This window comes from Hyperoodon ampullatus (assembly GCF_949752795.1).
Source record: "Hyperoodon ampullatus genome assembly, chromosome: 1".
Lineage (NCBI taxonomy): Eukaryota > Metazoa > Chordata > Mammalia > Artiodactyla > Ziphiidae > Hyperoodon > Hyperoodon ampullatus.
In genome coordinates this window covers 201,328,684-201,345,620 of record NC_136914.1, presented here as the reverse complement: position 1 = coordinate 201,345,620, position 16,937 = coordinate 201,328,684, and the positions used below count along the sequence as shown (strand labels likewise).

Genomic DNA, 16,937 nt, shown 5'->3' with positions numbered 1-16,937 from the left:
GGAGGACAAGTCAGGTTGGCTTTTCATCCCCAGGTCAGAGACCAGCTGTCCCCCAACCTCCAAAACCTTCCCATGGTCCGTGGCTCATGCTTTCCCTCCTGGCATCCCACCGGGATGTTCGGGATGAATCCCAGCGGAAGGTGAGGCAGTCGGGGCTGCTGAGCAGATGGTGAAACTGATGGCCCCACCAGCAGCCTGCCTCCCTCTCTCCAGGAGCCAGCAGGGTAGTGGGGGGACCCGGGCTTTGCTACTAAAACTGATCTCACAGCAGAGCAGCTGCGAGGCTAGGCCGAAACCGGAGCTCTGAGTCCAAGGACAAAGCATGCACAGGGGAAGCCAAGCCTCTTCCCTCCTCCCTACCTTCATCACGTTTCCTCTTCTCGCCATTGGAGCGAGGGATCCCCAGGATCCCATTGATGGAGTAGGATCCCACTGGATCATTGGAGGTGCTGGAAACAGGAGGGGAGGCCGTACTGGGAACTGGATGAGAGTAAGGAGGAAATGCCATCAGGATAGCAGTTGTGATCGCAGGCCAAAGCCCCAAGGCTGGGGGCAGAGAGAAGCAGAGGAAATGAGGAGGGATGGGGAGCCCATAGTCCCCTCCTTCCTCTGAGGTTTAAGGGGGAACGCGTTGCTTCATACAGTTTAGGCTATTCACTGCTGTCCACCCTGGATTGAGTGGGGACCAGTCAACCCCAGGCCTTCTCTGCAGACCTAGAGATTTCACTCACTCCTTGAGTATGTGGGTTCAGCAAACAGCAAAAGCTGACTCAACCTAGAAAGCAAGCGACTCAGCGGTCGTGCAGAGAACACAGCTCCTAGGATGCCTCCTTGCACAGCTCATCCTATCTTATCCCCAGCCCGACAAATCATTCTAAACAAACCCCAGGCCATTGTTTCTAGTCTCCTGGGTGGAGTCTTTCCCAGTCCTGATTTAGAGTGTGGCTTTCTAAGGCCGATCTGAGTCTCTTAGAGACACAAGAATGGTCCTGATATTCCCCGGGAGTGTGGAGCTCCTCTCCCCCAGTTGCTTCTGGTCTTGAAATCACTTGAGAAGTTCCTAATTTCTCCTTCAGGGCACAGAATAGTGAACACATTCACTCCGCAGTGATCAGCTCAGGTACAGCCTGGCCCAGCCCTCCCTCCCAGCACATGCTGTAACACAGGCCTAGTAAACAGCACTCCTGCCAACTCCAGGGGGGCTGGGACCAGCGCTTTCTACTTCCTGCTGGTCAAGAGAGAGGGGACAGCTGCCAAGAGGGGCAGCAGGAGAAGTTTAACCACATCCCAGCCCCTAAAGCCCCAGACCTCATCTATGGCTTCAGCAGCACCAAGCGCCCTTGGGCCAAAGGGAAGATAGTGTGTGGGGGGGATCGGGGCTGTTAGCAGGTGTTCTGGTGGACCTGGGTCATGTCTCTGTGAGGCTGTGAGCGAGGGTCAATAAACGAGGAGGTTGGAGAGGGGCAGACAATTACTGAGCGGATGAGACAGACAAACAGATCAAGAGAGACAGGTCAAAAGGAGAGAAGCCATGAGGAGGGAGGGAGAGAGACAGAGGAACAGGTCCAGGGCCATACGGACAGAGAGGAGAGGAAGGAAGAGGAGAGAAGAAGGCAGAGGAGGGGAGAAGAGAGGAGGAGAATCTCAAAAAATGGAGTAAGCAAGTAGATATGACAGAGGAACAGGGAACAAAAGATGGAGAAGGAGGATGGGAAAGAGAAGGAAAGTTAGAGGGAATGGAGGGAGAGAGACAGACACACAGACTGATAAAGGCAAGGCAGCTCTGAGGATATGCTCACAGGAGGCAGAGAGCAGGCCTCGTGAGCTAGTCTCCCAGGAAGATCCCTAGCCTCTAGGAGCCCAGGGAGAGCACAGGCCTTGGACCTCAGACAGGTGGGCATTTCCCACGGGCAGAGCTGCTTTTCCCAGCTCTCAGGGGGCTCAGCTTCCCCCCTTCCCTGAGCCCTCTTACCGATGGTGTGGCCAGGGGCAGTCACTCCAGTCCCAGCTCCATCCGGCGTTGGGTGGAAAGGCTGCTGAACTTTGGTCCGGATGATCCTGCAACAGCATGACAACAGCATCACACATCACATGCCCTCTCCTGCCCTGGTCACCTGCAGCCCAGTCCTGCAGAGGCACTCCCCTGAGCTCAGCTCCCTCCTCACCCATCTGCTCCCTGCACCCCTGCCCTCTCTGACTGCTGCAAGGCAGGAGCTTGCCCTCCTGTTGGCTCTGTGATCCAGCCTAGTACAGCTCTGGGCAGAGACAGTCTGCATTCTGTCCTGCTGTGTGATTCGTGAATTGCAGCTTGATGTTTGGTAGCAAGGATCGGGCAGCAGAGCGAGTAGAGCACAGCATCCTTCCCGTTTCTGGGAGTGGGGGCTGCCCTGGTGACTTGCTGTCCATCCTTCCCTCCTCAACCACACACATCTCCTTCCGAGAGGAGTCTGATCATTTTGGAGCTGGCTTTCCTATTGGGACTGTATCACAGTCCTCCAGAGCCGAGGGAGGGGGTGAGATTTCCCCATTTCCTGAGCTAAAGAGAAGTAGCCAGGGAAAGGGCTGGGTCACAGGTAATCCTTTCATCTCCAGGATTCCAACACAGTACTGGTCCCTCTGCCAGGTGTCAGGCCCTGAGCAGCTCCTTGAGCCCGCTTAGGGCTCTCAAACCTGTCAAAGCCCTGTCCCTGCCCAGCTCGCTGGCCCGCTGGCCTCCTTCTCAGAGGCCTTACTTGGATCACACCTTCTTTACCAGGCTAGGTGAAAAGCCTAGTACCTTCCCTATGCACTCCGTTGGGGTGGAATGGGGGGAATCCAGATCAAACATCCCAGGGCTGGGGATTGTTAGTGATCCAAGGACGCAGGGCTCAGCAACACAAAAGACCAACCCTAGGGCCAGGACCAAGGAACACTCTCCTCCACCCACTGGTCAGTCAGGTGCCCTTGGAAGCCACTTTTCTGAAGGCGCTGCTCTCCCTGCAGAGAGGAGTGTGAGACAACCAGCCAGGTGAGTCACAAGCCGTGAGGGGACTAGAACACTTACGTGCAGGCAACAGAGACAAGGCCCCTGCCTCCCAGGGCCAGGAATGAAGTTGGGCAGGGAGGACACATCCCCCGAGAAAGCTAAGTAACCCCGAGGGGGCCAGGCAGTAAGTGCCAGGAGGATGTGGGGGAGACGTCATCCCCCTTGCAGGTGGGGGAAATGGGAAAGAAGTCACTGAGGAGGTGGAACTTGATCCTCAAAGCAGAGTAAGGCTGAATATATATACACACACATGTATAGGAGCCAGAGGCACAGAGGATGGTGGAAAAGTCACTGGGCTTCATGGCTGAGGCCCCAAGTCTTCCATTAAGTGGCCACATAGCCTTGGCCTCATCGTTCTCCTTTTCTGGGCCTCAGTTTCTTCAGCTATAAAGTAAAGAGGTTAGACTACAGAATCTCTAAGGTCTCTTTCCCCAGTAAAAAAAAAAACCAATATGATTCTAAGATGAACAAAGAAGTGGAGAAGAGGGCATTAGAAGCAGATGGTGGAGGAGGGTAGAAGCAAAGCACAGGAGCCGAGTGGTCACGCTGGGTTAGGGGCTAATGCCTAGGCCAGGAACGGTGGAGGGATGTAAGGGAGTAAGAGGAAATAAGGCTGAAAACTTGGAAGTAATGATGATACTAGCGATTTTCCACTTATCGAGCATCTATTATATGCCAACATTATATGCAATTTATATTACAGTATATATATACTACTGTTAATTCTCACAACAACCTCCAAAGCAATACTATTATCCTTGTTTTGCAGACTGAAAACCAAAGCTGACAGAGGTTAAAGAGCTTACTCAAGATCACATTGCCAGCTAGGGCAGAGTTGGAATGCAGTATTTAAAATGTGTGCTTTTTGTTACTTTGTCAGACTTCCCCCAGTATATAGGAACCAGGTTTACAGAATCTCAAGCCATGAGTGATTTTTTTTTTTTTTTTTTTTTTTGCAGTACGCGGGCCTCTCACTGTTGTGGCCTCTCCCATTGCGGAGCACAGGCTCCGGATGCACAGGCTCAGCGGCCATGGCTCATGGGCCCAGCCGCTCCACGGCATGTGGGATCTTCCCGGACCGGGGCACGAACCCGTGTCCCCTGCTTCGGCAGGCGGACTCTCAACCACTGTGCCACTAGGGAAGCCCAACCATGAGTGATTTTTAAACTAAAGGAGACATGTGCAAACCGATGCAGGTAAAGCAATAGACAGGCACAAGGCCATAGGTAGCTGGCCTCAGAAAAGAGGAGGAAGAAAAAAAAAAAGGGAATTCCCTGACAGTCCAGTGGGTAGGACTCCATGCTTTCACTGCCAAGGGCCCAGGTTCGATCCCTGCTCGGGGAACTAACGTCCAGCAAGCCTCGCGTCGTGGCCAAAAGAACAAAAAAAAAAAAAAAAAGAGAAGGAAGAATTTGTAAGATGGATTTGGCAACTAAATGGAGTCAACCATGGCTCTAAAACCCCAGTTCTGTGTAACTGGAAGGCTGGTGGTTTGTCCCACTGTCAGGAAGAGGGATGCAGGGAGGTGACGGGTTGGTCCTCGACATGAACATTTGAGGAGGTAGGTGAGTGTCCAGGTGGATGGCCGTGCACCAGCTGGCAGAGTAGATATGGATTTAGGAGATTATCAAGGAAGGAAGTGTTGGCTGGGATGAGAGGACTAAAGAGCAGACCCTGGAGAACATCTACTATCAGAGGCTGAGGAAAAGAACCTGACCTTACACAAGGGTCAGAGTTGGTCACACAGGAAACGGCAGAACCAGGATCAGGCAGTTTTAGCTAAGTCAACAGAGAAGAACATTTCCAGAAGGAGAACGTAATCCACAGCATCCATGGTGACATAAAGATTGAAGGGAATTGGGAATAAGAAGAGGCACGGATTTGGGAATTTTGGTGACCACTAGTGACCTTGGGAGAGTGGCCTCAACAAAGCAACTGAGGCAGGAGCCAGATAAAAAGAGGTTAGGGAGTGGACAGCAGGAGAGGGAGGCAGTGAACATAGACTATTACTTCAGAAGTGTGTAGAAAAGGAGAGAAAAGTGTGGAAGCTGAGGATGGAAGTGGCAGCTAAGTGGAGGCAAGGCTGTTTAGGGGAGGAAGGACCTGGATAAGTCTGTAGGCTGAGGAGAAAGAACTGGTAAAGAGGGAGAGGATGGAGTTGCCTGAGAGAATGTGGACGATTGCCAGACAAGGCAGAACAAGGGGAGAACGGAACAGCGGCCACAGGGACGAGGCAGCAAGAGATGGCACATGGTGAGGTGGCCCAAAGCTTCTGGGTCTGGAGCATGATCACAATGGGAAAGACCTGACAGTCGCTAAGGGCAGTGTAGACTGGTCTACACGAAAAGTCTAGAAGGAGGCTGAGCAGCTCAGAGCAGCTGCTCCTAATTCATTGCAGCAAAAGGCTTCTGGGATCTCAGTGGGCCTGTGGGTGGCTCTGACATGAGGGCTGATGGACTCTGGGCTCTGGACTGAGGGAACCCCAAGACTGAGGCTGGGTGAGACAGACAACTGGATGGCCTTGTGGAGCTGCTGTCTTTGTTACCCACAGCCTCTGACCCCTGGGGCGCTGGTGCAGTTTTAGCTGAGGCAGCAAGTGATGGAAAATCACTACTCCCTGACAGCAGCTTGGTGGTGCATGGGAGAGGAGCTGGGCAGGGTGCCTGCTGTGAGTTACTAATGCTCTTGGTGCCCGTCCATGCCCCCCAGGAAGTGGACACTCACCAGTCCCCAACGGTGATCTCAGGAAATTTAAGAACCGGGATTGTGGAAATGTTATGGTCATCCATTGCCCTCCTGCGTCCCATACACAAACCCAATGACTAATAGGAATATCACTAAGGGTTAAAAGGATAAAGAGGTTGCTTTGTGTGACTGCCTGATTCTATTGGCCCCTGTTCCTCCTCCTCTTTCTCTAATTCTTTTTCATTCTTGGCCCCAAAAGACAGCCAGACACATCTGTGGCCACCATGGCCCCCAACAGGTTTGGCCTGGAGAGTCAAGTTCCCACACATGCATCCTTGCGGGGCTACAGTCAGGAGCCCTGGGCCCATTTACCGGGGGTTGGGAGGTGCCATTTCCCATTTCCACAGAAAGACTGCCCTGCGAGCGTGCCTGCTCCCCACTTCTCCTGCCAGCGTGCTTTCCTTGACAGGGATGCTCTTTCTCCCCCTCACCTTTCCAGAGAAACTCCTAGGCTTTGCCTTGCAGGCACTTAGAATCTCACACTCACAGGAGTATGAGAAGAGCAAAGGGAAAAAGGGGATGGGCTCTGGGCTCAGCCTGCCTGAGTCTGAGCCCCAGCTCTGATACTTTTTTTTAACATCTTTATTGGAGTATAATTGCTTTACAATGGTGTGTTAGTTTCTGCTTCATAACAAAGTGAATCAGTTATACATATACATATATCCCCATATCTCTTCTCTCCTGCGTCTCCCTGCCTCCCACCCACCCACCCTCCCTATCCCACCCCTCTAGGTGGTCACAAAGCACAGAGCTGATCTCCCTGTGCTATGCAGCTGCTTCCCACTAGCTATCTATTTTACATTTGGTAGTGTATATATGTCCACGCCACTCTCTCACTTTGTCCCAGTTTACCCTTCCCCCTCCCCCTATCCTGAAGTCCATTCTCTAGTAGGTCTGCGTCTTTATTCCTGTCTTGCCCCTAGGTTCTTCATGACCAATTTTTTTTTTTGTAGGACTGTTGTGAGGATTAAATAGGATAATTCATGTAAAATGATTAGTATGATGCTTGGCTCAATAAATGCTAGCTATAATAATAACTACTAGTATTATTATTCCTATGGGTGATCCCCAGGACTGGCTGCATTCTATGGAGGGGCTGTGCCAGGTGCAGACAAGGAGGCCTCTCAGGCCAATATGCCCCAGCCTGGTCAATACAGCTGCTGCAGGGACCCTGGGAAGAGCACTGAGAAGACAGGAAACAGCAGCAGCAGGTGTCATAACCTCACCCCAAAAGAGATGCATCAGAGACTCTTGGGAAGACAGACTGGGGACCTCTGCCTGGGGGCGCTGGGAAGGATCCATAGACAGTATGAGCAGCAGCTCCCTCAGGACCCCAGAGATGCCAGGGGGCTGTGGCAGAGCTTTAGAGTAAAGGATGACAAGGCAGGTGAAGTCACTCCCTCTTTGGTTAAATTCCCCGGAGGTCTCCACTCCCCACCATGTTGGAGATCAAAACAGTCTCATCAGCTCTGTGAGTTAGCATGAAAGCATGTAATGAGTCTCCTATTAACAATTTGTTAAACTCATGAAGAAACTGAGACACTCTCGATTCTAAGAAAGCGCTGGGGTGAGTCTTCACTCCTCTTCTGGTTTCCCCCCCTCCCACCCCCCTCCTCTCCTTTCTCCTCCTCTTCCTCTCATCCTTCCTCTGTGCTGCATTCTCTCTCTCCCCTTCCTGTCTGTCTCTGCCCCTCTCCCTGTCTCCCTTCCCTTTGTCTGTCTGTCTGTCTCTTTGCACCCTGAAGTCCCACTGTGGCTGTGTGAGCTTATTGATTCCTGGGAGCTGGGGGAAAGTGGGAGGCAGGGCTGGGGTGCAGGCTCGGGGATGGAAATAGAAGGCTATAAATTATTTGTGACAGGAAAGCAATAGTGGCAGAGTGCTGAGCACAAGTCCCGTGTCACTATTAGATTCCTTTTAGCCTGATGACACTGTAAAAAAGGTTAAGTGTCTGCTGGAATCGTACACCTGGGGGGCCGGGGCAGCCTGGGAGCAGAACAAGCCACTGAGAGCAGGTATATCAATTCTCCAGGCCAATAATATTCCTCTCATTGATCGCCACGCAAAGTTCAAAAATCTCATTACAGCCAGGCAGACCGGGAACTTTTTACAAATCAATAGAATGATATAATGTATGTATACTTAGTACAAATGTATCTATTCATCTATCCATCCATCCACTGTCCACCTCAGGGTTTCCAGGTTAACCTACCCATCATATTATGTTATGTTATGTATGATATTATATTGCACTATATTATATGATAATAAATGGTGTGCAAAAACTCCCCGAGGTGGAGACAAGAAGAGGTCCTATGAGCATTGAGGTGACTTCAGACAGCTCGCCTTGGAGGGAGTCAGGTGGCAGCATTTCCAGGCCTAGGCTGGTCAGGATTTCTAGAAGCAATGCTTCCTTAGTGGAGGCTCCAGTAATAAAAAACCATTGTCTACTGAGTACTTACTATGAGCTAGGCAATGTCCTAAGCGCTTCAAGTAGTTCATTTAATCCTCCCAATGACACATTTTGCAGATAAAACATATGATAAATTGCCTAAAGTCACCCATTTAAGAAACGGACAATCTGGGGTTTGAATTCAGGCAGACTAATCCTAGGGCCCATAGCCTTAACCAGGAAACCACACTGCCTCCAGGAGAGAGATACCCAAAAGCCCAGAATCCAAACTCCAAGATTCTATGGTTCTATTTTCTTGCTCTATTGTGTTCTGAGAAACAAAGGATAAGGGGCTCCCTGAGCTTCAGCATTCCCCTCTATAAAATGGGAGTATACCACCTGCTGGAACCAGCTGCTGACAGTGTGATATCCACATGGGATCTCCAAGCATGTCCCCATGAAATCCTGTCTAGCTGCCTAGAACAGACTGCCTTCTCCACTTTGGAATTACTTCCTAGCAGGCTGGCCTCAGGCCCAGTCATATCACTGGTTTGCTCAAAGAGTCTTTGGGGCAAGAAGTCAAGTATTAACATACATGTGTTGTATACATGTATAAATCAGTTTAAATTGCCTACTTCTAGAGTCTTGGCAGAAAATACTTAATCTCTGGTATGGGGAAAGTTTTTTTTTTAATTTATTTACTTTTGGCTGCATTGGGTCTTCATTGCTGCACAAGGGCTTTCTCTAGTTGAGGCGAGTGGGGGGCTACTCTTCATTGCGGTGCTTGGGCTTCACATTGCGGTGGCTTCTTGTTGCGGACGGAGCACGAGTTCTAGGGACACGGCCTTCAGTAGTCGTGGTGCACAGGCTTAGTTGCTCCGAGGCATGTGGGATCTTCCCAGGCCAGGGCTCAAACCCGTGTCCCCTGCATTGGCAGGCGGATTCTTAACCACTGTGCCACCGGGGAAGTCCAGGAAACTCTTTCTTGATTGAGAAAATCAAAGGAACTCCAAGGTGAAGAATGTTTCAGACTAGCTGGCCCCACTGCCCATTAAACAAGATGATGGTGGGAGGGGCCTCTGCCAGTGACTTCAGGCTGCCTGGGTATTATAGGCTGGATCATTCAAGAGGACAAAATGATATTTGCCTCAGCAAAGGATATTTTACACAAGAATGCAGGTAATTGCTTTAACTCAGGCCTTTGAGAGCGGCCTAGTCAGGCACGTGTCCCTGGCTCTGCCCTGAGGCAAATCAGAGCTACAAAAACAGCTGGAGACTTTTCATGGCAGAACCTCAAGTGAGATCTCATAGATTATTCAGGAAAATTTTCCTTCTTCCCAAAATGGTTCCTACCTCTCCCTACTCCTGAGAACTCTAAGGAACTGAAATCTCCCCTCTGTACATCCCAAGGACTGAAGAACAGAAATTTACCACCTCCTCCTCACAGGAACCAAAAGGAAGCAACAGCCACCCAGCCTTCCCCCCTGGCAGCCCGGAAGTGATTCACATGCACTCTGCTTTCCTAGGCCCCGGCTCTACGTTTTGTGCAGAGTTTAGAGTTGTTTGCCCACACCCACTCACGGGTTTCAGTTTGGACAACTGACCGTATGGCAGGCAGGGTTCTGTGCATGAGAATGGCTGCCGATGAGGGGAGGCTATGGGCAGGACCTTCCATTCTGGCTGTAGCAGGATATAACTGGAATACACAGGTTCCGAGGTTACCAGGGTTCCCCTCAAACATGTCAAGAGTTTCTGTCTCTTTTGTTGCTTCTCAGAGGTCATAACTGAGCTCTAAGAGATGACAGTCCTACCTAAAAGTTTACAGAAAGGTGTCCTCAAACTACTGTCCTTGAGCCACTTGCATTAGAATCCCCTGGGGTGCATGCTAACATGCAAAGCCCTGGAGCCCCCTTCAGACCTTCTACATTAGAATTTTTAATGGTGGTGGGGCCCAGGAATCTGTAGTTAAGCAAACTCTACAGATTACTCTTAAACTCTCTAATATTTGAGAAAACTAGCTTAAGCCAGGGGGTAAGAAAACCATCCTTGAGAGAGTTGGGAGAATGTCTTGGTGAGTTACAGAAGGTTCCTTCCTCATATTCTATCAACCCACACCCCCCGTCTGCTAACCCTGACTCCATCGGACACAGTTACCAAAATTCAAGAGGCTCTCAGTTCCTCTGTGGAAACTAAACTATAAGCCACAAATAAAAATAATTTCAAAATAGTTTTTGGTAGCTTCCAGGCTGACAGATTTCCAGTGGGTTCCTTAGATACCAGGAATACTTTCTGCATCAATTTCACCTTCTAAGACTGGCACTGAGGATGATAATCCTTCTACCACGTGTCCCTGGGAGCCCAGGCCAGATACAATTTACCAGGCTAGATGGGCCATGGGGCTGGCCCAAGGGGGCAATAGCGATGGTTTATATGATGAATGGTAAGCATATGGATTGATTTAAATTCAAGATATGCATAGGTTTAAAAATTAAGGGGCAATGTGTTTAACTAACCATTTGGAAACCAGTCTGCGGTGCATGCCAAGCCCAGAGCGTGACCGGACTAGCTCCTCTCGCCACCAGCCCTGCCCTCATCTGTCAGGGCTTCTGGGCTAGAGCTGGGGTCTACCAGCTGTCCACCCCATGGTCCAGAGGCTAGAAGACTGCCTAATATGATGGGGAAAGGGGTACTGCTATAGACTCATTGCTGGGACAAGTCCTCCCTGTCCATTCTCCCCTTCCCTCCACAGGCACATCTCCCTCTGCAAGCAGAAGGGAGCCTAGAGGGAAGGGGTCCTCAGCAGCAGCCAAGCTGGGGCCTGCTAGCGGCTGCCTGGCCTCCCTGCCTCTGGCCACTCCCACCTCCTACCTTCTTGCTTCAGTATTCAAAAACAATCCATTCGTCTCTCTGTGTCTGTTCCTGAAAGAATGCGATGTGGCTAAAGCCTACAATTGCTTCCTATTACCTACAGGATAAATTCAAAATTCCTCAGCCTGGCCTTCAGAACCTTTCCCAATCTGGCTCCGCCCTGGTTTTCCAATCTATTTCTCTCTGTTCCCCTCCTCCACTTACAGTCCAGCACAGAGCTGAAACCTGTTTTCTTGCTTACTCAATTCACAGTGAGTCCTCCCCTGGACTCTGAGCTCTGCAAGTGCACATGTCATGGTTATTTTTCTCACCATTGTATTTCCTGCACCTAGCAACAGTGCCTGGCATAATATAAGTACTTAAAAACAATTTGTTGAATAGCAAATCAATGTTATTACTATTAATAATAACAATAACAATCTTAAGGGACATAGTGAACTAATATATGTTCACTATGTGCCAAGGCACTCTGCAAAGTACTTTACATGGATTATTTATTTTTCACAACTTCTTATGAAGACTATTATCCCTGTTCTACAGAAGTGGAAGCTGAGGCTCAGAGAAGTTGAGTAACTTGCCTAAGGTCACACAGCTGTTAAGTATCAGAACCAGGATTTAAACCTAGGAGCCTGACTCAAGAACCCATGTCGCTAACCACTGGGTAGAATAAGTCAGTCGTAACAAGAACAGATGGTAGAATCTATGAGAAACTGGGTCTGAATAGAAGAGTTGCATGTAAAAATAGTAAAAGTAATAACTATCATTTATTTCATATTCATTCTATGACAGGTGTTATAATGAATGCATTTTCTCATCCAAATCTAACTACAACTCTATCAGATAGGGGTGTTCTCTATTTTACTAAGGAGAAAACAGAGAGGCTAAGCAACTTGTCCAAGGTCATGTGCTTAATAGCACTGGAGCCAGACTTTGGGTCTGTGACTCCAATGTCTGTAGGCTGAACCATGTTACCTCTTCTGGAAATTTCTATATTAATATTTCTTTGTGTTTATTAACTATTTGGGCATAAACAATTTTTTTTCAGTCTTTTCACATCCAAGATCTGGACAACTGTGCAAATGTATATGTAGACAATGAACAGAGATTGCATGCAGCTGTGATTCTAAACATGCCTGCCCTCTCCTGTGCACGTGCCGTAGCTGTATTTGATAAGGATCATGTCTGTGTTAACCTCAATTTTAGGTTAAGTGACTAAGGTTTCACTGTATTTTATATACATTGGTAGGTTTGGGGGATAGATTTTTCTAAATTCTCTATATCTATCTATCTACTTTCCAAATCGTGTACATGATTGTGTGGCAATACTGAATACAGATGTGTTTCTCAGTTTCTAGAAACTATTTCTATGACTAGTGCATCTTTATATTCATGTCTGCTCTAATGCATTGATTCAAGATTTATAATACTGGATATATTTATCAAAAGTCCCCTCATGAATTTCTGCCCAGTTATGCCTTTCAAATCTGTAAGCCACAGTCATACATGACTCCACACTCATCACTGTTCCCTTCCCAAGGTGTTTCAGACGCTCACATCACAACTGCATTTCTATATTGGTCCGTGCACCAATATTGATGTACATAAATGTGCATTTGTATACCTGTGTATCTTTCTGTCTATGGCCAGGATGGGGTGGGGGTGGGGGACTGTGGAAATGAGAGAATTATTAAATGCCAAGTAGATGTGCGATAAATTCCATTGATTTTATAAACTCCAACTTGTCTTCAGTCTCCTTCCATTCTTTATCCTGGGGGCATTGCAACAAAAACCTATTTTAAATACCTTTACTCCCCCTCCCCAAAAAAGTGTCAATATTTTATTTGGATTTTTAACTTCGCTCCATAACAGTTGTTTGACCTCCTGACTCGTGCGAGTCACATAAATTCTGGGACTTTATTCAGGAGCCATGTTCCTGCTATTGAATAAGCAATTTGGGAGGGTGAATTAATGACTTGTGCTGTTGCTGGAAAGTCCCTGAAGAAATATTAAAATTGCTTGCAGACTGAATCGATACTCAGTGAACACCCAGCAAGAGGGCTTCAGCTCTGGAATGGCCACAGAAGGCAGTGCTTGGTGGAGGAAGGGGAATTCCTGCACCCAGCTTGGTGAGCCCCCTCCCAGGCCACCCCAGCCCCCCCTGCCCTCCATCCCTGGAGCACTGTCATTTTCAGTAATGGCGAAGTCTTACTAAACCCCAAGCAGGAAAGGGCTGATTTGTCCTGTCTCAGGAAGCAGGCTCAGGGGACAGTTTACTCTCTTACTAGCACCGAGAGCCCACAGGCTTTATTGGAGGTGATGGTCTGGACACATCCACCTGCTGGAGAGATGGAATGGCGCTGCTGCTTTCTGGCAGGCTGCACTGTGCTGGGGACCAGGAGAGCACTGGGTTTGGGGAGGCTGTGGCAGTGATCCTTTTCTGCTGGGTATGCAGGAGGGCTGGGTGTTGCACTGCTGGCTCCATCTCTGTGGATGCCTGACCAGTGTTTACTCTCGCTCAGGAGGCCACATGATTTCAGCCTTTGGGCATGGGTGTGCCTGTGGGATGGAGCACTTGAATTGTGTTGTGTGGTACCATGTATTGCTGACACATTCCAGCAGCTGGCTTAAGGTCTGTTACCTGGTGTTTTGTGGTATTGTATCAAGGTGACTGCACTTTGTGTAACACTGAGTTGGAGGAATTTGAGTATTGTTTGGTGGCAATGTCTGTGTTTCTGCTTTGAATTATTGTGTTCGTTGATCATATCAGCATCTTTCTTTTTCGTAATGTATGTCTCAGAGATTAGGTTAATGGGTGTCTCCTTGGTGATGTGGGTTGAGTAATGATGTTGGATCTGGGTGGTGGTGTATGATTCGGTAATTGCTTTCTTGATGTGGCTGTGTGTGAGAAGACCCATCCTTTAGCGTTTTTAGCTTGCTCTGGCTTGGTCGTTTGCACTGCTTCTTTCCAGAAGGAGGATTCTAGAGATGGAGGACCAATCTCTTCTTGATGACCATTCGCACAGTTCTATTGTTCTTGGAAGCAAGCTGCCCCTGCTCTTTGGAACAGATCTGACCTTACCACAGTGACACAGGTTCTGGTGCCACCCTCCCTATATCTGCCTAATTTGGAGAGTTAAGCCCCAGGGCCAAACCCAATCCTGTTAAAAGTCTAGCTCCCTGGTGGGACTACGGGAGGATGGATGGGGCTAAACTCCCCAATCCCAATGGGAATAACATGAACTCTAGTTCTGAGAATCCCCAGTTAACTCTACTCTGTGGCTCTGGCCATCGGCATCTTCTTCCTTCCCAGCATCCCCAGATGATGTGGCTCAGCTGTGGCTTGTACTCACAGGGCCACACACATGCACCAGGAAGAGTACAGAAGCTTGTACTAGGCATGACTTTCTACTAGGTGCAGTGTCTCAGTTCTGAGCTTGTAAGTACACGTATAAATACGTGTACTCCCTGGCATGAGACTTCAAAATATACAAAGTTGCTCAAGAGATCACACATGCCTGCACTTCCTTTGATCCAAAGTTGATATGAAGTATGGAGTAGTGGAAAAGCACATGAGTTTTAGAGCCAGTACTGCAGGAGTTCAAATCCTAGTTGTGCTACTTCGCCTGTGACCTGAATGAGTTATTCAACTTCTCTGTACTCCAGTTACCTTATCTATAAACAATACTATAAAGCCCTATGGGGTTGTTTATGAGGCTTAAATCAATTAATATACTTAACATGCTTATAACAGTTCCTACTGCAGTAAGCACTTGTTAGCTATTATTGTTATGAACATAAGGACTTGCCAAGTAAAGTGGCCATAAGATTGGCCTATGTGTGTGTATAACCACATGTGTTAATGTGAATAAAATCTAAGATGAATCAAGTTGTGTGTGTGTATGTGTGTGATTTAAGCAGAGAAGTGCAAAAATTGCAGTCAGGTAGCATGAAGGCAGGGGGTAGTTTTCTCCTTGGGCTTCTGTCCATGTGGACAGTGTTGGGGGGGTTGGGGGTTGATAAGAATCCACCACTACCCATCTCCATACAGAGGGCTATACCCAGCACTGTGGTAATGAATAGGCAGAAAGAAACATGGTGGCCCTTATACATTTGGAATTATAAAAAAATATTTAAGGATGATTGAGCTGTCAGGATTCAAATTTAACTCATTAAAATCATTTACTTTCTAATTTTAAAAATCAGGACCTTTACCAGCTAATAGGTGTCAATGAGAAGTAAAAGAATCTAGGCATTAAACTGAGAACTAAGGAAGAGATAAGAAAGGAATAGGAGTGAATGTTAAGGCATTTGGTGTGGACCTTACAGAAGTCCATTGGGCTGGACTTGGTTACATAACTAGGCCCAAGGGGCAGGGAGAACTTGGGGCCTCAGCCTTATTCCACAAGCTTTCCCATAAAGATGGTGAACCAGAATATATTGTCAGTTTAGGAAACATCCATTTTCATCTTTGCTCATGGGCACAGATTAAATAGGAGAATTCACAGAGCTCAGTTACTTTGAGCCATTACACTGAAGAAGTGAATTTTTCTCCTGAATTTTTAAAAAATCTTTTATCCTTTAGCAATGGAATAACTGCAATGATGATCAATCTCCCATGCTTCCCTGGAATATCCAGATATGCGGGGCCACAGTAGACAGATTTGGTTTGAATCTGTCAAATATTTGCTCACTTGCTCCTCTCCTCTTTCTTCATCCTTTACCCTATCTCCATTTTCTCTCCTCTTTTCCCCTCCTCTTTCTGTTTACCTCCCTGTCCTCTCCCCTCTATGACATTTAAGCATCAGAGGAACCCTTCAAACCCATCAAATAAGGATTTTTTTCCCATTACCATTTCATTTTATCTTTTTAAAAAACCACAAAATGCAAAGCACCACAACGCATGAAAATGCCATGAAGCCCAGAAAATGCCAACCTTCAACTCCTCAAGCAATCATAGCCTTATCCCAGAGAAGGAGTGTACAGTCATAAGAAGTATACATGCACACACGCACACACACACACACACACACACACATACACAGAGGCTGGGCTCTCAAAAAAAGGGGACAGGGGGCTTCCCTGGTGGCGCAGTGGTTGAGAGTCCACCTGCCGATGCAGGGGACACGGGTTCGTGCCCGGGTCCGGGAAGATCCCACGTGCCGTGGAGTGGCTGGGCCTGTGAGCCATGGCCGCTGAGCCTGCGCGTCTGGAGCCTGTGCTCCGCAACGGGAGAGGCCACAACAGTGAGAGGCCCGCGTACCGCAAAAAAAAAAAAAAAAAAAAGTGGACAAAGGGGGCAATTATCTAATTCTGTTCAATGGTCATATAACTGAGTCATAAAGGTTCCTTTTTTTTTTTTTTCTGGAAGTACAAAGAGCAGGCGCCCTTCCTAAAACCAGCTGGGCTCACAGTGGACCATAATTCTCAATGGCATTCATGATACACAGTTCTGTTCACAGAGTATCCTTTTGGCTCCTCGAGCTTTCTTATTTAAAAGATTTCAGTGTTTATGCACGCACGAGCCAGAACTCACGTACACTGGCAGACACATAACTTGATTATTACTACTGCCATAATAATAACATTTATTGAGCACTTGATATCTGCCAGGTTTATGCGGCATAACTCATTCAACCTTCATGAGAACCTATGACAGAGCTCTAGCTACATGATTATCCCCATATTAGATCAGAATAAGGAAACTGAGGTCCAGAGAAGATATGAGATTTACCCACAACCACATAGCCAGTGAGTGGGGAAGCTAGATTCAAACTCTGGCAATCACTTCCCAGAGCCCACTTTCTTATGTTTTCTATGCCACACAGGTTTATGTCTGGCACATACTAGGTGCTCAGCAAAGGTTTTCTGAATGGATGAATGGAAGAATAAATGAAGGACAGACCATATCT

General features: G+C 48.0%; 1 protein-coding gene across 9 annotated transcripts in view; it reads right to left on the bottom strand.

Moving 5' to 3' along the window:
• Positions 1 to 16,937, bottom strand: part of PAX2 (paired box 2) — a gene marked incomplete at both ends in the record, with an annotated part of 77,911 nt that overhangs the window by 44,388 nt on the left and 16,586 nt on the right. For all 9 annotated transcript variants that reach the window (XM_079715368.1, XM_079715369.1, XM_079715370.1 and 6 more), the window contains 2 exons: positions 361 to 480; positions 1,973 to 2,058. In XM_079715368.1, coding sequence (XP_079571494.1) covers positions 361 to 480; positions 1,973 to 2,058 — 206 coding nt within the window. The remainder of the gene's footprint in view (positions 1 to 360; positions 481 to 1,972; positions 2,059 to 16,937) is intronic.